At 35.0% G+C, this 23501-nt stretch overlaps 2 protein-coding genes across 2 annotated transcripts in view; both read right to left on the bottom strand.

Annotated features, from left to right (window-relative positions):
- Positions 1-3137: 3137 nt before the first annotated feature.
- LOC117123286 (homeobox protein ceh-30-like) lies at positions 3138-6260 on the bottom strand. The gene is made up of 3 exons (XM_033269156.1): positions 5698-6260; positions 4767-4954; positions 3138-4070 (listed from the first exon to the last, which is right to left on the bottom strand). The coding sequence occupies exons 1-3, from the start codon at positions 6041-6043 to the stop codon at positions 3519-3521; spliced, it is 1086 nt and encodes a 361-aa protein (XP_033125047.1). The 5' UTR covers positions 6044-6260; the 3' UTR covers positions 3138-3518.
- Positions 6261-9700: 3440 nt separating this feature from the next.
- The window catches only part of LOC117123284 (tudor domain-containing protein 1-like), a gene marked incomplete in the record, with an annotated part of 28156 nt that continues 14355 nt past the window's right edge, over positions 9701-23501 (bottom strand). Inside the window, 9 exon segments of the mRNA XM_033269155.1 lie at positions 9701-13489; positions 13859-14025; positions 14764-14934; positions 15733-15846; positions 16500-16619; positions 17385-17529; positions 18048-19161; positions 19461-19707; positions 21473-21632. Of these exon segments, the coding sequence (XP_033125046.1) occupies positions 13295-13489; positions 13859-14025; positions 14764-14934; positions 15733-15846; positions 16500-16619; positions 17385-17529; positions 18048-19161; positions 19461-19707; positions 21473-21632 (2433 nt within the window).

The following is a 23501-nucleotide window of genomic DNA, read 5'->3' as shown; positions in this document are numbered from 1 at the left end:
TAGTACGGTAATTAAAATTCATGTACCGTAGTGTTTTGGTGTGGATAGTGATTATAGGTTTTTGCCTTAAACTTGAAACGAAAACCAACCATACGGACGTTACAAGTAAATACTCTGAATAGGTCTACATCTCTAAATTATTACTTGGCATTACGCTTCTCAGAACTAGAAAAATTACTTAGAATAATCACCCAAATTCGTGTCTATTTTGAGTAATCCACACGCGCAAATACCAATCAGTAATGGCGTGAAATAATTATCATTAACCGTGAACAATAAAGGCAAGTTTACCGACAAACCTTGGCTATTTTATTAACCCATATAAAGCCGACTATAATCTCAAACATATGATTTAAAAGCAGTACTTTGCTTGAGGACAATGCGCGCCACTTTTCGTTATTAATTTGTGCAGGCGATATGATGACGGAAAACGTGTTTATGGCGGGAAAGAGAAAGCATTTTTGTGTACACCTGTTCGGTAAATCGTTAAGCAAATTCATTCAGTCGGAGCTGGAAAGTATCGTAGCACCCCTAGTCTAACACAGATATACGGTACGGTAAATTAAAATACACAACATAACAAATAAGATGTTTTTCGAAGTCCAGCGTGGGCCAATTTGTTAGGTCTATATTATTTTTAAGCTGTGGTGTAGACAAAATACCACAAATTGTATGAACAATCTTTAAATTTTGATTTAAAACTTGAATCTAAACTTAAAATCTGTTCATCAATGACAAAAATCACATTGACAATTTTGAAAAATGGAAGTGTAACGGCGTTAGTCTGCTGTAGAACAATACCGTATACAAAATGACAGAACTTTAAAGACTAACTATATATATATATGCCTACACTTATTTTGTCAAGCTTCCGTCTACGCAGTGGACTTCATCAAGATATTTTTACCTCCCGATTAAATCCACTGCGTGGACGAAGGCTTCAGAAAATATGTCAGTCTTTAAAGTACTGAGCTCTGTTATTTTTTTATGATGACAATTTTCGTAACTTATCTGATTAATTGTTTATGTAAAGGAAAGAAAATAAGCTGTAACTTACAGCGGCACTCGCGGGCGTGGCCAATCTCAATCAGGGACGTAGCCAGGGTTTTGAAAATGGGGGGAGCCGTTTTGCGAGGTACGTAGGCCCCCGTGGGGGTCCAGGGGAGGAGCCCCCTGGAAAGTAGCGCGCTCTGAAAGTTTTTAGGGCTGTTCTGAGATGATAAAGTGAAAATTGCATAATAATATTAGTAAGCCTAACAATAATTAGGCCAAAACTCAACAGTGGTGGATCCATCATTGTAGACCCATTTTACGAGTAAATTCAAATAATATGGATCCATTTTCTTAAAAGTGGACCTTTTTTAAGCAAAAGTATGAAAAATCTGCACCCATTTTCTTAAAAGTTAACCCATTTTACGCAAAATATGAGAAATCTGGACCCATTTTTCAAAAAATTACTCATTTTGTGCTAAAACAGCATAATTTAGACCTATTTTTTAAATTGTAGACTCATTCTTTGTGGACCCAATAGAAAAATTGTGTGGGACTGTCCAACTGTCTCAATAGCTGGCTATCGGCACATAACTCAAAATGAAGCGCCAACTAATTTCTCATGATATTTTATTAGGGATTTTCGGCAAAAATAGAGATCTTATTACTATGTGTGATGTACCCTAGAAAATAAAACTTATAAACATTGTTTTTGGGTACAGTATATACTTTACCGTATATACTTTAAAGCCGTTCTAACCACCTCAGCCCCACCATTGTTGGGCCTAGTGAGGAGCGAAAATTTGAGGAAATAGTACCGGTACCTTTAGATGGCCGAAAATGACACTTTTATATAGTAAAATTCATCATCATCACATCACCATTATTATATACGGTAGTCAAAATGAAACGCCAACAAATTTCTCATAATCTTTTATCAGGGATCTACTTAATATCCAAGACAACTTAGGTCTAACTGTAGCTTACTAGGCTTTAACTATACTATAATAATTGTGATCAACAAATCTCAAATTTTTAATATTATTAATATTATTATCTATTATCACCATCGTTATCATCATTGTCATCGTCATAATTATTATTATTACTACTAGTAGTACTGTAGTATTAAACATATAGAGCTTGCAAAACGATAAAAACCAAACTGAATCATACAATATCACATTTCTGTATCTCAAAGACCTAGCCTGGGACTTAAGGATTTAAGATTTTTAAAATATCACGCTTAGGCCTATGTGTTATTATAGTAGGCATCATGTATAACGCGTGCTGATGCATATTTACATAGATTAGAAGTATTTATTTTGAGTCATCCTTGGAATGAATTTGTATTGGCTAGCAGGAACAAGCTTTAAATTTTTAACACTGTGTACAACAGGGGGACCCCCCCCCCCATCCGTATACGTCCCTGATCGCAACATCATTCCACAACGACGGGGGATGAAGTGAGAGCATAGGTATCAGGCCCGTAGCGTGACTTAATTTGTGGGAGGTTCGTTTCAGTGGAAAGTGGACCCTTATCTCCGTTACTCTGGAGAACATTGTAAATATATCTACGAATATCATTTTTTTTTTCTTAAATTCGGACTCCCCACCACGCTACGGGCCTGGGTATCTCCCTACTTCTTCCGAAAGAAACGTTGGCTTATTTAAACTGAACACAATCCAGGTGTGTACACCAAACCCACTTGGTTTTAAGGGATCTGATATACAGAAGACTTGGAGAGAAGGAGTCTCAAGCCAGCGCATATTAAGGTTTGAAACACCTCTTGCTTATCACCCGAATTTGAAAAAATAAAAAAACAATTATAGTCATAATATACAGGTCTAATAATTATTATATTATTGTAACAAAATAATGACAATATAATAGTCATCGCGGCATTGGTGTTTCTTTTGAAAATTATATTATGCTTTTACACGAGCACGAAACATTATCGCTACCGTGTAATTTACCAAATTGATGGCTGATAATGTCCCTTTAGGCGAGATGAAGTGTGTTATCAAATGGGCCTTACGTCTTAATCATAATCTTCGGAAATTAAGCGAGATGAAAAGAATAATATGTCGGCATTAAAGGACAATCGAAGTAAGTCTTGAGTCAGAAATGAAACCAACATTTTAAATTCTGATGAATCTATGTGTTTATTGAAAAAAAAATGATAAATAGGAAATGACATAAAAATAATTCACAATATTCTATTATGTATAAGAAAACTAAATAATAACGAAATTAGAAGGTAATAAAAATCATAGATTTATTCTGTAAGCACCAATGAAAAAAAATGCTAGCACAATAGGTTATACAATTCAACTTTTTACCGTTACAATGAGTTGTGATAGGCCTATAGTATCAGTATGGCCTAGCGGTGCTTTTTGCATGAACATTTCAGGCATTGCAGAACGGGAAGATTTCAATGAAATAGATTAACAGACGTATTTTTCATGAAAAACATAATATTATTATAACAATGATGAATTTTCATTTTGCAATATCAAGCTAGTGACTATGGATCCAAAAAGTGTTGTGTCGAAGGCGCCGACATTAAAATATTATCCTTATTAGTATTAGTATACGTCGGTAATGTTTGATAAGAATATATCGAACTCGAACATGTTGAACCAAGACAACTGTTGTCGTACGTTGGTGTGTCATTATATGAAATGGGTGGCATGGAAGACAACCTGATATCATGTCCATTCAGATGATGTTGCGCCGTAGACATCGAGTGATGCCCCAGCATAGAAGTGTTTATATTATGCGAAAAGGTATTGCTAAGTGTTTGGTTGTACATCATGGGCTGCGATAGCGTCATACATCCGACATTTGGTGACGACGTCAAAAGTGGTAGAGACGATGGAACCTGGATGTGGGATGACGTCGGTGTTGGCTGGAAGTGATGAACTGGTGCGCTCGGTACGGCACCCAGAGGCTTCGCCAGGAAAGAAGAAGGATACGGTTGTCGTTGGCAGTCCAGTGAAGTAGTTATTAACCCTGGTACATTGCAGTGATTTTCTCTTTTCCATTTCATTCTACGATTCTGGAACCAAGTCTTAATCTGAATATGTAAAAAAAAAAAAACATAGATTTTACTGCATCGCCTCCTTGCAGCTGAAGTACATAAATAACTGCGCATTTTTTATGCTTAAAGCCACCCTAAACGTCATTCATAAAGAACTTGGTAATTATTGAAAGTTCTAACACTACATAGGCCTATGCCCTATGTCAATTTCAAACTATATATACATCAAAATGAGCGTCTTATCTATTCATTTTACCTAATTACTGTCATTGAATGTGTTTTACCAAAACTTTTCGAAAATAAATTGTTTTGTATTGTTTCCAACAAGTTTTGTATACTTTGAATACTCTGGCATCGAGCCAGTTAGCAAACCTATCACTGGTACTTGTACGGCCATTAATAATGCGCCTTTTCCTTGTGGTCACAAAGCGCCAATATACAGTGTCTGTTGCATTTACATATGTCAGATTTTGCCTTACGAAAACGAATACAAATACGTCATCTTCATTATCGTCATTTGTGCCTTAAACATCCTTGACAATACATAATAAATACGAGCTAAATATGATCATGGATTCATGTCAAAGTTATGGATGGCCTACGTTGTGAGACAGATATGCTACTGCAGGGGATGGATTGACTAAACATTTGATGACGTAATCGTATTTGTTATCGTTTTTTATAAGTTTACAAAACCTCAAAATAATTTGGACGAGTGGATGGACGTCTTACCTTAGTATGTGATATACCGATTTCTTCCGATAGGCGCATGCGCTCTTCGGTCGACAGGTATTTCTTCTTCATAAAGGTAGATTGCAGTTCACTTAGCTGCTGACTGGTGAAGACGGTTCGAGCTTTCTTTTTCGATGACGTTGCCCCAGACTGAGAACAGTTGTCAGACGACGATGGCGAAACAAGCGCTGTTGATGAAAATTAAATGTTGTTAAGAGAAGCGTAAGCAAACAATACAAGGTCATATTCTTATGGAATTGAATACCCTTCCTCTAATATAAGACCACCTCCAATTAAAAAGCACTTTCATGTGGTCTCAAATTAATACGTTTCTTATCTTAATTATACTTATTTATACTTATTAAAGCTCAAAGCTGCTAAACCCCGGTCCTAAAAGTGGCCTTAATTAATTGAGAGCAAGCAAGTTCGTAAATACTAGATCATTAATCTTAATGAAAGTAATATAATTGGTTCAAGATATTTTAAAAGTAATTCAATATTTAATTAATCAATTTATTTGGAATAACATTGACATCGGGGCACAGAGTTGTATATCCATGGACATTTGAAAAGACCACCATGTACCGGCAAAATAACTTTGGTAGATTAAACATGCGAAGGCCTACAAAGTAAGTTGATAACATTTGATGCTGTGATTAGCCTAAATATATTCTGTTTTCAATCATTTCCTTCATGGTACGACGTAGAGAGCTTAGTACATTTAATCTTATAAGCGCTGAAAACTTGTTACATTGTTTGTCTCCAGGTACTGTCCGTCTCCAACGTCACTAGTACCGATAATTGTACCTTGGAAAAGAGATCAATCCGAAGCATAGGGAGTAAACAAATTCACAGGATTCGAACTTATGACCTTTTTAAACAGAGCAGCTACAAGAAATACCATACAGTATGTACTCTAAAAAATGCTTACCCTGTTCGGAAGTTGCTACTGCGCTGCTCTGATCATCTTTTGGGGGCATATCAGGTGAGATAGGCCTAATTCCTTCTTCTTTCTTTGGTACAATGTCGGATGATGGATAATTATCCACGTCGTTTGGCTTCCAAAGAGTTTGCGTCGAATATTGGTTTGGCATAGTAACAGGCGGTAATCCGTACATACTCTGAGTTAATGGGTTATACGGAACATTCACGTTTGTGTTATTAGTAGAGGTACGTATATGATCAAAGTGACCAAAAGCCTCAAATAAATTTGATGGATACATATTGCCAATCTTGGATGTAGAGTCCACAGAGTGAGAAGCAGTGTCCAGATACATGTTGTCGCTCTGAAATCAGTGAATCGAATGAAACCAAAGACGAAGACAGGATCTTCTTTACTTGGAATAACACTGGGAGTTTCTAAAGAAGTGTTGACTCCTCAACAAATACCCATGTCGAGAAACAATAGCATCAATTAATTTGTCTCCACAGAGGTACCGCTTTCTATTGTACAAGCAGATTGACTCACGTATATAAAGGCAAGGGAACGTTGCAGACAAAGAGACTGGCGTGGCTGACGACATGGTTCTTGTTTGGCTAGTGGACAGGCCATTGTTTGCCTTTACAGGGCGTGTGCCATGGAGACTCTCCTTTATCTACCAGTGAAGTACCCATACCTCTAATTCAATTAAGGAATTACCTGAATACAAAGAAACTAAAAAGAAACTACAACACCCCATTTCCGAGTAGTGAAGAAATATTTTGACTTAAAATAAAAAGTTCACAATCACAGCATAAGTACCTATTACTTGTAAAAAACACCGAACGTTTACACATTTCGAAAGGTCCACTGATTAATCTTAGATAAGATAGTACAGTATAATACATAACCCAAGTATCGAAATGCACGATGGTGTGCATTTCGATACTTGGTGTATGTATTATACTATTTTACACATTTTTTACACTATTTTACACATACTACATTACACATTTCCATGTCTATCTTGGCCGCATACTAATGCTCTACGGTACTACACGTGTCGGGCTAACTTTACTAACAATACTAATTCAATTTCGAATTGTTTCTATTCTGTCTTAGAAAAATCCGTTCTATAACTTATCATTTTTTCCCTTCGGAAGCATGACTAAAAACAATTGTCGATATTCTAAATTTTAGGAATTTTCTAGTATTTAACAATTGTAGATATTGGTAATACGGAAATCTGATAGCTTATGTGTTTTTTAATGAGCAATTAAAATTGTTTTATAATTTTTACGTGGTGATTTGGTGAAAAATTAAGTATTTTCGTATAAAAGTTTGAAACCATGTTTCAGTGGAAATGGAAGGTAGATCATTTTATTATTTTCGCTGATTTAGGACATTTTATTACGAAGAATATCTTGCAATACAGTACTTCTAAAATATAGTTTGCCCAAATCCCTAAAATCAGCCGATACATAATTAAAAAATACTGTACAATAACGGATGATCATCACATCTTACAAGCGAATCATTTAATATCTTCGTTATTGAAATTCAGTTGGTGCACATCGGGTGCAACAAGCTCATAATCGCTTCGTACTTTTGAAGTTCGTAAACTTAAACTACTCCCATTTCTCGTATTATTATTATTTGAACTTTACTTTACTACATATCCTATCACCACAGCAACAGTTAAGCCTATCTATACTTTACATTGCAACTTGTGTATGAATTTGGTTTTAAATTGTACAGGTTTTAAATTGTATAGGTCTAGTCTGAACAAATCTGAAAATATCCTTGTAAATAATGTACACATGGTTATCTACTGTACAGTATTTCCAAAGTTGTTTTGTTTTATTTTAATTTGTGTTCCAAAACAGATGCACGTTCCTTGTATTGGATAATTATTTCACTACTCATAATTAGTGTAAACTTTGGCTCCATTCTGTGAATAAGAACGGACATGTTGATTTCACGTGCTGCGTATACAAAGGTTGACAAAACTCGGCGTCAATTTGTAGTCTACTCGTCAAATGTACTGTGCCGTTGTCAATTCAATCAATTGTTATTAGGCGATGTAACACCATCATTATTTATCGTTGTCTACAGTACAACTCTGTTCTCTCCCCTACTCCCTATCTTGCCGTAAAATAATAATCTCGAGAAGCCCATCTCAAATTGAAGCCCCTTCTTTAGTTTGCAAAACTAGCCTCGAAAAGCCCATATACAGCAGTAATTCCCAAAATTTACAGCATTCATTTTGAAAAGAAGGCCCCTGTTTACTTTGCAAAAGTAGATTCGAAAAGAAGCCCATACCGAAAAGAAGCACATCCAAAAAAAAGGAAAAAAAAGAAGCCCAGCGGTTCTATTCAAGGTTTTCCTCCTGTATTTAGCATACAATACGAATAAAACTAATAGCACTAATCACACGACAACTAAACAAAACAATTGCAATATACTACAATATCAGATTTCTTGTTTTTATTCAAACTTCTAACAAAAAACACATTTGTAGGCCTACACATGATTATTCCAATGTACATTGATGGATTACAAATCAACAAAAGTTAGCAAGTAATACTATTGACTGTCCTCAAAAATTAAAGAGGTTAATAGCATCGCATAATTTCAACTTCTTATTATTGAAAATCAAGAAAATTACAACTTAAGCAGACACGCTTCCCGCATACTGATCATTCTTAATACAATAATTTTCAAAGTTTAATAGGAAGAGATGAACTTAATAACTGTTTAGATTATGCACCGTACACTTAGGTGTTACCAATAATCAAATTTCAAATAATTCAATATAAAAGTATGTCAATCTTTTCTTTTATCTTATTCTTGTTTTATCCTTTCCATAATATCACTACCTTTTACGTTTATCATTATCGTATCTTTCAATTAATGTATTAGGTGTTTTAAATGAAATAAAAACACCTAAATGCACTAAAGGTATCTCTAAATACCACAACTTTATGTAAAAGTTCATATGCAAGTTTACACATTTTAAATGCTTCGTAAGTCAATAACTTTACTGTTGCATTAATTATCCACAATTGAGAGTTAAATTTTTCACTAGAGTCCAGTTGAACATTTTTGCTGCCAATGTGCTCAAAACACGATCATACCCAACAACGCAAAGAATACATAGTTTCTAGACTGTAACACTAGAAATTTTAATAAAATCCTCCTTTTATGCTGCACAGTATAAGCATAGCCTCCCACAGTGTAATTTTTCTCTGAGAATTGATATTCTCAAAGAAAAGTTTGAAACCAATCAGACTTACTAAACTTTAGTTATCATGGTAACAATGAAGAAATATTGCAATTTCCACTACATTAGAAAAAGAACAATAGTTTTGATGAAATTCAATGGTAAAATTAAAACTTAGAAATTTAGATCTTGGCTCTTTTAGGCCTCACAGCCATACCATAGACCAAGTCTAGATGGAGAAATCACTAGGCTTGATGAAATAAGGTGATTGATTAAATATATATAATCAATTATTGACAAGATTAAAAAATTATGGGCCTTTCAGAAAATAATGTTGAAAAGTGTTCAAGGCAAATAAAAATTAGTTTAATACAATATAAAAGTCTATTCTAAATGGCGTTCAAACACAAAACATATAAAAATATAATTAGCTTCAAGACCGTCTCACTGCAGGTCTAAAATTTTGCATGCAAATAAAAAAAATTATCTATTTGTAATGATTAGTGAGGGCGCACTTCAACGCAAATGTAAAGACACGCCAGTATACAATTTGCATACATTTTTTCCCGTCCAAAAAAAGGTTCACTGCTATTTACAAAGTTAAAGTGATGTTATTAAGATGCTAAAGGTGTTACATTGTTGTAGAGTTGTATGAACAAATCCTGACTATATGCAGGATTTGAACTTAAAACTCTGGAATAGGAAGGCAGGCACCATCCAATTATTGGCCCTGTACAAAAAAAACCAGCTTAAATGCATGCACAAAAAGTAAATATTGTGCTATACTCTCTCTTTTTTTTTTTTTGCATCTTTTGCTTCTACTGTCAACTTCGATAACAAGACACATTTATTAATGTTGAAGATATGGAAATATGCAAGAGTAAAAGGAACAAAATTCAGACTAGATTTAACCTCTAGTTACAGTACATGCTTGATATACAGAAGCCTTACCAACTAGGCCACTATGCTTTATGGAGAAAAGATATGGATGCAAGTTTTTAAATATACACGATGATGATAAATACAGTAACACATAACAGACTTCAGAAACACTATTCCAAAGTATCATTATGGAAAGAGGTTAAAGCTTGTAATGTAAATGCTGCATCTCTCAAGATGAGAAACCGACTGTTCCATTATTCCAAGAGGGAATGTATGTAAAGTGGAAAATGCATTTGTATTATTCTTACATGGCGTCTGATGCTATTTCAGAACACATAGTTATGTTAAAGCTAGCTAAACTATTGCAGTTGTTTCTTAACAATGAATAGCCGTTGCTGTATGTAAGTGCTGTTGCAACATACAAGTGTTGCATTAGTGTATAACTGTATTTCACAGAAGGTAACAGTAGTTATAATTTGGAAAAAGGGAAAGACATCATGTGACAACTGCCAACCAATTAACATGCAAGCCAACAACAAAACCAATTACTTTTTCTAAAGGATCACAAGTTGTCGATTTTCAAGCAAAAGATGTTTGTAACAAATGTAAAAATGTGAAACAATAAAATAATAAACGTCAACTACATTTGTTCTGCAGTAAAAGAAATTACGTGATTTCTAGCCAATGGCAGTAGCAATCAACAACGAAATCACCTACGATTCTGAATGATCATAGTCTTTAGAAGCAGAAAGAGGCAATGGTATGCTGTTGGTATTAGACTGAAATAGCCATTTGCTGGGCTTGCCAATCAGAAAAGATAATTATACACAAAATTTCTGTTACTATTTCTAACCAAAAATACATTGGATTTTCCATGAAATACCACTACTTTGCTGAACTCAATAAAACAAAAAAAAAGTCAACCAGACTTCTGTGAAGGTTGTGATTACTATCAAAGTTCGCCCAGCTATAATGGTGTCGGGGACATCTCCCCCACCTGCTACTACTGCAACCTAGGTGCCTACATAAATTTTTCATTTGAAAATCTAACATTTTCAACAGAAACTTTACAAAAATACAGAAATACAATACCAAGTAAAACTACTTGCTTTTGGTACTGGGAATTAATGCTTTTATACTTAAATGTTGTTGTACAGTGTACACTCATTACTAACAGGAAAGTGTCATTTTTATTTTCCAGTGAATATATTTGAGAACATAGATGCTTGGAAATAACCATCCAATAAAAGAGGACAATGCTTTCGTACTGGAAATTAATGCTTTTATACTTAAATATTTGTGTACAGTGCACACTTATTACTATCAGGATAATGTCAATTTTATTTTCCAATGAATATTTTTGAGAACATAGATGCTTGGAAATAACCATCCAATAAACGAAGACTATGCCAATATTTTTGGCAGAAGATTAATGCCATGCTAAAGATCCCCATAATTAGTTGATGGGTAATATGGAATAGCATATTTTGCAGATTTTGTAACATTTTTCAATATCAGTCAGTTAAATACATCTCAACGTCCCGTCACAATGAATTTCTTGTGTGATAGAATGACCAGATGAGATCATGAATGGATGGTTACAAAAGGCAAGACCACGCCCACAGTCAGGACTGAGGTTCCTATGCAAGCAATGTTTTATTTATGCAATGATGGAATATACTGCAGTGGTTTGACATTTTTGGTAAAACTTTTGAAAGAAGACGGGAGCTTATGCTTGGTGTAGGCTAGCCCTTTAATATACTGTCTAGTATAATTAATATTGCCTACTACCACTACTATTAGCTGAACAATGGACCGCCCTGGAGAGGCAATCAAACTTAACAAATGACCAATCAAAAGAGAGCAGGTATTACAACCACAAATGCATACTATGTCTTAAAACCACACGTTCACATGTTTATGCTGTCACTTCCAAACAACATCCAAAAGGGCAGGGCTCAGTGGAACGGTCCAGTAGAGAATGCTTATATTATAGCGATCCTACAACTACAAATCAGGTTCTGAGATTGACATCTACAGCAATTTGACTTGTGATGTACTGCAGACATTAAGGAGCTTTTGATTGCACGACGGCGGTAGGACGTAGAACGTAATGACGTCACTAAAAGTCATCTGCACATACGAGAATGTTAAGGTCACCTCGTTGAGCAGATTCTGGAATGCAATTTGGCCAAATCTATGTATACAGAGAATGTAGGACACCAGGTAAGATGGTCACAAATGAGTGATCCCGTTGTAGCATCGCGTCGTCACGTAAATCGAAAGCTCCCATGGTGTTTTATTATACACAAGTGACCCCAAATATGGAAAGGGGGGGATACAATTTAACCAGAGTAGAGAATTGCATAAGATTGAACTGCCATCATTTTTTATGCACATAATGAAACATACTACAGGATAAGGACGCCCTATTCAAGTAGTTCGCTCGAAACTCGTCTTTTAAAGGACAGGCCTACTACTTGGTAGTACTTTTTTAAAATAGGTTCCGACAAAACCACGAGAGTCGGACCTCTTGCAGTTCTATACTATTTGATATAAGCCATTCGGTTTTGCTATTCATCGAAAATGAAATCGCTAAAAATCTGAGATCATTGGCATGCCCAACACCAAAATTCAGAACCAACGTGTGAACAGTTTTCTAGTTTGCTTGTTTACAAACTCTGTGAAATACATTGCAGGTATGAAAATGACACCCAAAAGCTTCCTTTCCTAGTGATGGTATGCGTAGGAACCAAAAATTTATCGTCCCACATAATTTTTGTGAAGAAATATATACTTTTTATTCGGCCGGTCCAAAACCACATCCAGAATGTAAATAAATTTGACCAGCAATATAAATTTTGTGCGTTTAGATTAAGGCATAAGGGCCAAGGCAAGCTGTTTCTTTCAGTGCAAACAGGGCCCTATTAAAAGTTGTAAATTATCTCTATGCCTTATGGTATAGAAAAGCATAAATAGCAAGTTCTACACGAAATTGCTTGCGTGGAGGAAAAAATGTATTTCTTCCATCCATTTTTATTCATGCAGTTTTCAAGACTGCAATGAACAGGTGCATTAAATTAAAATGCCTTTGTGAGAATAGTGATCAATGTTCAAGAGCCCCTCCCAGGGCGCCTCCGTAATGTCGTTTGAATTAGATGGAGGAAATTAAGAATAGAATAAACCATGATTAGGTTGGATCCAGGAATTAGCAACGCAAGTACAGGTGGACATTCTCGGTAAAACAAATTCATTTTTTTTCCTAAAAACAAATTCATTTTTTTTTCTTCAGGAGTGCTTTCAACATGTCAGGCACTCTTTGCATTTGGATAAACTTTGAGCAGAGGTGGATCCTAGAGTTTGTAAGAGAGTGCATATAAAACAGGGAAAGGAGGCGGTACCAAAGAAAATACATTTTGAGTAAATAAAATATTTTCTTAGCAGCAGTGCTTACAACATTGCTTCCTCTGCTGAGCTTTATAATCATTCTCTCAAATCTTCTGTCTACCGATTCAGTAGTTGTTTTTTTAACTGCTCAATCTCTCTTTGCTGTTGTTCGTACTTCTCCCTCAAATCAGCATCTACAGCTGCGGATGGTGAATACGATGGTCTCTGAGACGACAGAGGCGTATTGTGTAGAGCAGTATGTGCGGGTGCTGGATGAGCAGTAGCTGATGGAGGAGATGAGCTCTGGAAAACCTGTAAATTAAGTAACGCTACATTTATTGACTGAAGTGGATTTACGAAATCAATAAAAAAAACTGCAGAAGCCAATATTCTATTTTTCTGTAATAATAAATACACAAAACTACTTTTATCTACAACATCACAAATGATTGAAGAAACTGTCTATCTGTCTGTGTATCAGGTCTAATCATCACCACAATAATATTATTATTTTGGTCTTAATAATGCTTCATGCCCACAAGGCCTCCAACACTCCACAATGTTACAGTCCATGAATTAAACGCATATAGAGCACTTAATCACTTCGACAATGTAATACTGTAATGTGCATTTTTCTTCCTTTTTCAATTGCCATTCTTTAAGTAAATGTCATCATCTCACCTTATTAAGGATAGCACCGGTGTCAGGATCCGTCAACTCCACATAATGCCATCCCTCTCTACATGACAAGAGCTTTACAGTCATGCACTTTCCGCCATTTCCGTTCAACTCACTGAATCTGTCGATTGAACTTTGAGACCAAGTGCTACCTAGATCTGGTCGAGTTCCTGTTGCGCAAAGATAAACAAAACACCATAAAAAAAATCAACAGACAGGCACAAAAAAAAAGTTGCAGTAGTGGATTGATAGGGGGGGGGGGCAGTCAGTCTGTGGGGGTGCCTAAATTTTTACAAAATTATAAAAAAAGGTACCATAATCATAGTGATTTTTCTTACCTCTGCCCCAACCGAAGTGGGGCTGAAGTATAAAGAGTCTCTATATTTCAAATTCCTGGATCCGCCACTGAGTTGTGTTGCCCCGAGCACAGATATGTTTATGTATCTAGGTCATTTGTTCAGTTGGCTTCTAAACCCCATAAATTTTGGTTCGTGACATGGTAACTACATGGCTAACTCCAATTCTTAATGGTATTAAATTCATTAACTAAAGTTTTAAAAAACAAAAATCAAGTATTTTGGGTTCCTATATTACAGCAACCCTAGAATATAGTAATTTTTGGTCGGTCAAGCATGGAATAGTTGAAATGCATAGATAACTAGAGCAGTCGCTCCATAGAGCGCATACCTCTATACGAGGGACAATTCCATTATTGTTCCAAGGGTGAATTGAATTTCCTAGAAATTGACCTTTTTTCCGAAAATTGAATGATGTCTTTCTTCAATTATTGTGTACCATCCATTCATTAGTTTTTGTTTAATCTTGCTAAAAGTCTGAGAGAGACAGACAGAAATGAATATATACCCTCCTTGGCAGAGGTCATGATAAAAACTTATTCATAAACATACCTGATAGGCAACACTTAATAGCTAGGCAAGGTGGATCAGACAAAAGTGTTTCATCAAGTGGGTGAACAGTAGCTAACTTCACGTTCTCTTTGTTTCCATAGTCAACGTACTGTACTGACACATTTTGGTTGTTGACATCCAATACTAAGGCTCTATACCAACCCTGATCATCTTTAGAAGAAAAAATACCAAAGCAATATTTATGAATCAAAATTAAAATCATTTATTTTGCCTTTCATTTCAATTTAAATGTATTCAAAAAACCTCCAAAACAAAGAGATAAAATGCATAACAAACACATTCACGTAGGAATCGACACATCATATGAAAATACATTTAAAAAAACACCACATGAAAATACAAATGAAAATCAAACGATCAAGTTCAAATAGAAAAACATTTCAATAAAATAATGAGATAAATATGAATTAGACTAGAAGTAAACTCTTAAATGTTGGTATAAAAGGTCTCTTTTTTATTTTTTTGTTCTATTGTTTATTTAAGTCTGGTCTGGTGGTTAAATTATCTAAAAGTACATTCCGGTACAGCAAACATGAAACATTGGTACAGTCAACCTGGAACGTTGTCTCACCACAGCTTGTACTGCTTATTATGGGAAATCATACGTTAAATGTACTTAATAATTATATTTGAAGTTATAGTAATGTGAAATAGTTTATTTAACGCTGTCCATCCATATGTTAGATGCACTTAATAATGATATGACTGTTGATGTGAAATGGTAGCATCATACTGTATATTGATATGTAAATACATTAACGATGTATACTGGTATGCAAAACTGTAGCGTTCTTGTTTGAAGCTGTGCATCCATACGTTAGATGCTCTTATTTCAATATTGTAACTATACACATTCGTATAGTGGTGGATAATATACCCCTGATCCTTTATTGTAGATCCTGTAGATTTATAACAAAGACTAGGAGGCAAGCAAAGAAGAGGTTCTACCTTCAAATATACTACAACATAAGTCTCCTTTCCTAGGCATATAATCCATGTTCTTTCCTTTGTTGGAGTACTTCATGTTAAGGTTATCCATCAGGTTCTTAAGTGCAAGAATATCTAGAACATAAAATCAATTTTCTAATTAAAAGAAATGTTGTACTTATATTTCAACAAAATACACTGTTAATTTACAGATGTTGTTTGAATGTTTGCATGCTGAAGTAAAAATACATTAAGCGCTTGCGGGTACACCATGTAGATAGTTCTGGAAGTACTGTTGTTCAATTATCTAAATTATCACATGAAATGACTTTTTTTTTATTGTGAACAAATTATAAATCTTGTTGATAAAAAAATACTGGAAAATAATTAATGAACATAAATAATGTATGAACATAAGGCAGCCCTTACTTCCATGCAAATATTATTCCAATAAAATAACAATGTTACAGTTATTTAGTATATTACAATATATAATTAGGATAAATTAAAGTCAAAGTAAAAAAAGTTCCATAAAGTAATACAGTTCTGCTGTTGTTTCAAGACCACCTATTATAGACAACTCTTTTGTGGGCCAAAATAACATATGCTAAAGACTCATGGATCCCCAGTCCCAAAAGTTACCTATAATTTTAGGAGACCAGTAAAGTAAGAAATACTATTCTTTTTTAAATATATTTTAAAAAAACAGGAATAACAGAATATTAAAAGTTATAATATAATTAATAACAATGATAAAAGTAATAAACAATAAAATCTCTCTTCCTCACCATCAACTCTTGTACAATAAAACTCTGATGGGTTGACGACGAAGACAACTGCCACCTTTTCTGTTTGCTGTATCTGTAGCTCTCTGTACCTGATTGTTGGTGCTTCATATTTAATGGCTTCTAGTAAAGCAAATAAAGGAATATTATATCAAATACATTCTATATAGCAATCAGAAGCTAGAAAATGAGGTCATGCTAAGTTATTATCATCAGCCTGTACAGATTTTACATTATTAAAATGCTTATAGCATTCTAATTAAGGAGTGGTTTTTAATCATGAGTATTTACACTGGTTTTTACATGGTTTGAACCCAGGAGGCTGTGATTGGAAGGCAGACACCATAACCACCAAACCACTTTACTCCAAAACCATAAAACTGGAAGGATGAATGGATTTATTTGGTGTAAACAAAAAAGGATAACCCACGACAAGTCTAAAAAAGACTTATTTCCAATAGGGTCCTTCTGGTGGTGATTGGGCAGTACACTGGGAGACAATCCCCTACTCTTTTCCATAGAGTGTACTGCATTCTTTAACATGCTCATGAACAATAATGCACGCAGGACCAACAACTTAAAACGTCTTATCCGAAAGACGGTAAGCTATTGTAACTTGCATTTTAGCCTGCCAGCTGAAAAGGAAACTTGGAGATGTTCACGGTTCAGTGCACACATAGTGGCTACCACCAGTCTAGTTGACTGAGCTAAGCTGCTCTCTATAAAACTAATACTTTACATTTATATACTCAAAATACATGGAACAATAATTAATGAGTAATCCATCCATACCATGTATAATTTTGGATTACTTGTAGTATACTATGTCCAAGCTTCCTTACTAAGTTGGGGAATATTATTGTGAAATATGTTTAGTGTGTGTCTTACGGTCATTCTTCTTTGGAGAGGGCGCTTGTGCAGCAAATTCCTCGTTGATTGGCTTGGTTGAACCTGGCTTGTCAAAAACTTCCACAAGATTGACACCCTTTGGTGTAACACCAACACTCCTTAGTCTAACCAGCTGGTTGAGAAACTGAAAAATAAATTTCAAATAAAAATAATTATATAACTTAAATAGCATTCTTCATTACATTAAAAGGTGTACGGTTGCCTTTTTCACCTTTCATCTTCTTATATCTTTTTGCTGTTTTCGTGATGTTGGTCCTTTTTGTCGTTTATTTTCAATGTTGATTGCTTGGCTTTTTAACTTTTCCCTACTACTTTTGTGAAATTAAACCCTCTTAGTGAGTTGCAATAAAGAATGATTTGATGATTTGACTACTTTTTTTCAACCTGTTTCTTGTTGGAAGCCAATAATTTATTTCATTTTTTTTTTTAAATGAGCTATTCAATTTTTTTTTTTTTTTTTTTTTGAGGTATTTTCCTGTATTTTTGACTGATAGCACATCTTTAAAAAAAAAAAAACATGAATTGCTCAGATAATGAGTTAAAATGATCAAAAAGTGATTTAATAATTACCTTATTTTAGATATAAGAACAAACAAAAGGTAAATAATTCATTTGATCAACATAACACTACATAACACTGACCTTGTTCACAAAGTGTTGTGACATCTTCTCATTTGTACTGCTTGATGGTGCAATACCCGATAGAGCACACGGTACAGCAACAATCGGAATTTTAGAATATGGTTCCCGGATCTTACGAACATCTTCCACTCGTACCGGATCAATGTTACCATAATCTACAAACTTTACACTCAGACAACTACTGCTAATGTCGAAGACCTCCGCCCGATACCAGCATCCATCATTAAACTTGGCGATACACAACTCCCCGACGATCGGTGAATGTACATCCTTAATCCTGTCATAGTCATTAGACATCGGCTCTGATATTTGAACCAATGCACGGTGCACATCCTGGTTTTTTATCTGCACATAGAAATCACTAAGTCCATTTGCAACTACAATCATTCCAGTTTCCAATTTATCTTTGGTCAATGATATCTTCTGGCAGTTCGCTGCCATGACTGGGCTTGGTGCAGGCGAGTTGTCATAAGGTCTTCTAGAGTTGAAATTCCCAGCACTTTGACTACCAAACTGTTCATTATTTCTGTTGAAGCCTGGGGATGTCCTGCCACCTTGGTTATTTCTAAAGGAATTGTTCCCTCTTTGTTGAAAGGTTCCTTGATTACCTCTTGGACTTCTTGACTGAGAAGTTGATGGATGATTCGGACTCACTCTTTGCTGAGATGCTGCAGTACTAGCTTTTGGCTGGAACTGATTTGGACTTTCTTGTCTGCTAACAGGAGTATCTTGTAATTTTGGTACCTGCAACATTGGTCCTTCAAGGTAACGTGCATGCTGTTGAATCCCAGTTTGTGGACTGTCGCCAGTAATTAACTCAACACTCAGCATGCCATTTGACTTTTCTAACACCCGTACACTGACGGGCTTTCCTTCCATTTCTTTCAAGGACATTAATGATACACTTGAGTTGGCCAAACTACAGACAATTCCTTGTTGAGGTAGTTTTAAGAGATCCTTTGGAAGGGGATGGCAGTCTGTCAAAGGAATGTCCTCTTCGTTTCCATAGTCCACATATAATACCTTCAATTTTGAGCCACCTCGGGCCAAGATTCGACCACGATACCAGCAGTCATCAACAAACTTAGTTGCACACACCTCACCTACCTGTGGACTACAAAGCAAAACCAAATAAAATTTACAATAGTAATTATGATACAAAATTGTAACATTGTTATGTTATGTCACAAATGGGCATTCTTTGTAATTGAACATAAATATCTGTTGATGAGAATTAAACCAACTACGTACGCTAAGTTTATAGGTTGTATTAAATTGATGAGCTGTTCACTAGTGGAGACACTTTTTTGTTAGTGACGTTGTTTTATGCAATGTAAGCTTTCAAGTTACAGTTTGAGCAAAAGGAATTGTTACATCAGGATTCAAACCCATTAACCTCGGAAAACATTATACCTGTAGGACTGATTAGGTGGAAGTATGGAGTACCGGTCCAAAAGAACCCTCTGAAGCTGCATCAACGACACAGCATTTTCCTTTAAAGTGGTGTAGACAGCGGACACACTCTCCACTGTGGTAATCAGCAGTTCTAGTCTCTCACCATTAGCTGGAATCGTGTCAATGATGGATGGGAGATGCACAGATGGTGTTTGCTTAGTTTCTACTAAGTGTTCTTTGATGAGTTCTTCACTGACAGAAACTCCTGCAATAAACATTTGCTCTTTGTCATCCACAAATAAGTGTTTGCTTACTTAGTGCAAGATATTTCTAATTTTCTTGAAAAACTTATTATTATTATTATTAGTGCCTTAGTTTGTACTAAGTGGTCTTTGATGAGTTCATCACTGACAGAAACTCCTGCAATAAACATTTGCTCTTTGTCATCCACAAATAAGAGTTTGCTTACTTAGTGCAAGTCATTTCTAATTTTCTTGAAAAACTTATTATTATTAGTGCCTTAGTTTGTACTAAGTGTTCTTTGATGAGTTCTTCACTGACAGAAACTCCTGCAATAAACATTTGCTCTTTGTCATCCACAAATAAGAGTTTGCTTAATTAGTGTAAATCACTTCTAATTTTCTTGAAAAACTTATTATTATTATTATTATTAGTGCCTTAATTAACAGATTGCACCACTAATACACCTGTAGGTTAGTTGGTACCGTTATACCGGGGTAGCTCAGACACTAAACAGACCTTAAGCATGTTGCTGTATGAGCTAGTCCACACTTTGAGCGCTGTAAGACCGCTCCAGTATAAAGCACTAAAGAAATCCAACTACATTACATTACAACAAACACCAAACACGATTTTTTCCTGCTAAGCACCTCTCTAGAATACACACCACAGCCCACTGAGCTTATCAGAAATATATTCTAATTTAAATAAGTGTGCCTTAATGTTTCATATCATAGAGTACTACAGTGTTACGTCACGATACCATGTGATACTACTCCGTTAGTATCGTTGCAAAATGTGTTCAACCCGACGCCATTTTTGCCACTAACAAACCATTGATCCAAATTTCTAACGTAATTATTAAAATGTTGTATCTTACTTTTCCTTTGTAAATTGATGATTAAATGTGTGTTCGATAACTAATATAATGCGAGCTTTTGTGTTTTTAGTACATTTTGATGGTAAAATATTAGATTTTAAAATGCCTATTCCAGAAAGCCTATGTAGTCATTCTGAATGGTGACCTACGACCTACGTCTGTTGACGCCACCTGGCGTCATGACGACACGACTGTGGTACTCTATAGGAACACTTATTATATAATAAATTTCTCACACTGAAAATATTCACATTGTAACAAATTAAATAGAGCCATTTGCAACACATAGTACCATTTAACAACTCATTAATTTGTAATGAGTGTGGCAAAGACAAGCCAAACCAGTCACTCGTCGCAAAAATCGATCTTGTGTTATTAATACAGTCTTAGAGAGTAAATTAATAGCTATAAAATGGTAAAAAAATCATTCAAATCGGACATTTCCTTATGAAGTTACAAGCGTTTAACCACACAGCTGTTTAAAGAACAATATATGAGAAATCAGTTTATGATTTAAGGCATTTCCCATGCAGAAACTACCTTTAAATCCTTAAATTGTGTTGTTTTAACATTGAAAATTGGGAAAATAATAGCATAGGATGGTGTGTAGATATATAAAGGTTAGTTTAGAGCAATAAAATAGATTTTTTTAAATTTGACATTTTAGCATGTTTTGGCCATTTTCTCTGAAACACAATTTGCGACGAGTGACTGGTTTGGCTTGTCCTTGCCACAAGTGCAAAAATGAACCCTCCAAAACTCTAAAAATGGTTTTTCGTCATTTACGGTAAAACCACTAACAATTTTTTTCATTCTAAATGACCATGGAAGTAACAATTTAACTCAACGAAGACTGGAAAAAAATGTTGTATGTTTACCATCAACTAGCTTGTGAGCCAATGATGCATACCTTGGTCACTGGTGATACAAGCTGGATAAACTCCATTTTCAGCTGCCTCTAGTTTCACTTCGCACTGTTTGTTTACCAGCATCTCTGACAAGAGTTGAACGGTCTTAGATGACCACTGTCCATCAACTGGCTCGATACCCATCAGCCTACACTGAGCGGCCTACAAGGAAAAAAAACCAAATTGAAGTTAACCATAATATGTATGATTGTACTAAAATGCGGAAAAAATACATTCATCATCAAATTTTTAACTGAGAGATAATATTAACATAAAAATAGATGGATGGATGTATTTGGTATATACACCAAAGAAAACCGACAACAGTCTGAAGACTTCCACCTTTGGTGGTGATTGGGCAGTACACTAGGAAGCAATCACTACTCTTTTCCCAAGAGTGTACAGGCCCGTAGCCAGGTCATTTCAAGGGGGGTTCTCTGGGCGTGGGGTCCAGGGGTTGCCTAAGGGCCCCAGTGGGGTGGGGGGGCGAAGCCCCCGAAGCCAGAGCAGTTTTTGTGTTTAATGGGTCTATATAATGTTATAAAAGCAGTTATGTTTTGAAAAAGATCTATGTAATAAAAGGTAGTAATATAATAAAATTGGAAAAATTTTTCTGAGAATTAGCATGTTTAAATCACACCGAAAGATAAAAAAGAAAAAAAAACCTCATCGTATAATCAATATCAGTATACTCAACACATTATTATAAAACAAAACAAGCTATTATATAGGCCTATAAAGTAATTTACAAAGAAGAATTATGTACTGTGCTTCTTTATATATATAAAACATTTAAGAAGTGTTGTCTTGTTTTAACTTAAATAATGAATCTTCCAGTAGGCCTATATAAACAAATATAGCTGCCTGTTACAAAATAAAGTAGGAGCTGAACTTCTTTTTGACTCTCATCTTCTACACTGAAAATAATATTAGGCCCTACTATTTTTACTACATGGCTAAAAAAGCACAAATATTGTCATTACTACAACTGACAGGGCCATCATTAAATTAAGTCAGAGCCCAAAATATAGCATCATATCATATGTCATCTGACATCATGGGAACCTAAACTTTAATTACAATTATTTGTTTACTAGGCCTAATTCAAAATTATTATTTTAAGACTTTAACCTAATACATACTGATTAATAATAGCTGAGATTTGATGCACATTTCAGAATTAATAATCATTTTTAGTATCTTACTGAATATGTATTGTCTACCAAATGAAATATGAATTATATATAAATCTTTAGAAATACAATTTCTACAATATTAATCTTGTTTTTATATAGATAAATGTTCGATAAATCTATCGTTCATAAAACAAACGAAATTCAGCGCGTCTATTTTCATTCCAATCATGGACCTATTAATAATGTCCATGTTCCAATCAATGGCGTTTGTAAACATGTGCACTGATGTTATCGTCGAATCCCAGGACTTTCGACGGCAATGCTGGCCTGCCTGCCTAGGTCCCAGGCCAACCAATAATAATTAACAAAATGTATTTTTTTAAATATAGGCCTATGGCGCATCCTAATACATGCTCTTCAACTTTTACAACAAAAGCCTAGGCCTAGTAGTACGTCCTACTGTACTTAAGCCTAGGCCTACACTAGTTTGATGTCGTCGGGGTACATCTGTCTCTAAATGCAGCGTGAACACTAGGGAAAATCAAAATTCCCAAGATGGGGTTTAAAAGATTGCTTTTAAAAACCCAAGATTCGCAAAATATTATTATTGCCTATATACATAAACTTCATTTTAAAGTCCTTCATTTTAAAGCTTTTTCAATGAATTATATACTGTACAGTATTTTGTACTGTATAGGCCTTAACGAAGTGTCTGGATTTTCGAGAAAAGAAACTCGTTCGCTTTGGGCCTACTCTGTGCGTCCGTGGAAAATCCTTTTTGGTGACTAAAACGTGATATCATTTCCTCTGGCATTGTATGTTAGGCCAAGAGTTCGAAGTTTGTGCGCAATTTCACCCATTCGATATTAACAAAGTCAGTACTTCACACACATTA

This window comes from Anneissia japonica, unplaced genomic scaffold (genome assembly GCF_011630105.1).
Source record: "Anneissia japonica isolate Jap-2015-1 unplaced genomic scaffold, ASM1163010v1 scaffold1949_len687591_cov173, whole genome shotgun sequence".
Classification (NCBI taxonomy): domain Eukaryota; kingdom Metazoa; phylum Echinodermata; class Crinoidea; order Comatulida; family Comatulidae; genus Anneissia; species Anneissia japonica.
The sequence above is the reverse complement of the archived record's forward strand: the minus strand, read 5'-3'. Positions and strand labels throughout refer to the sequence as shown.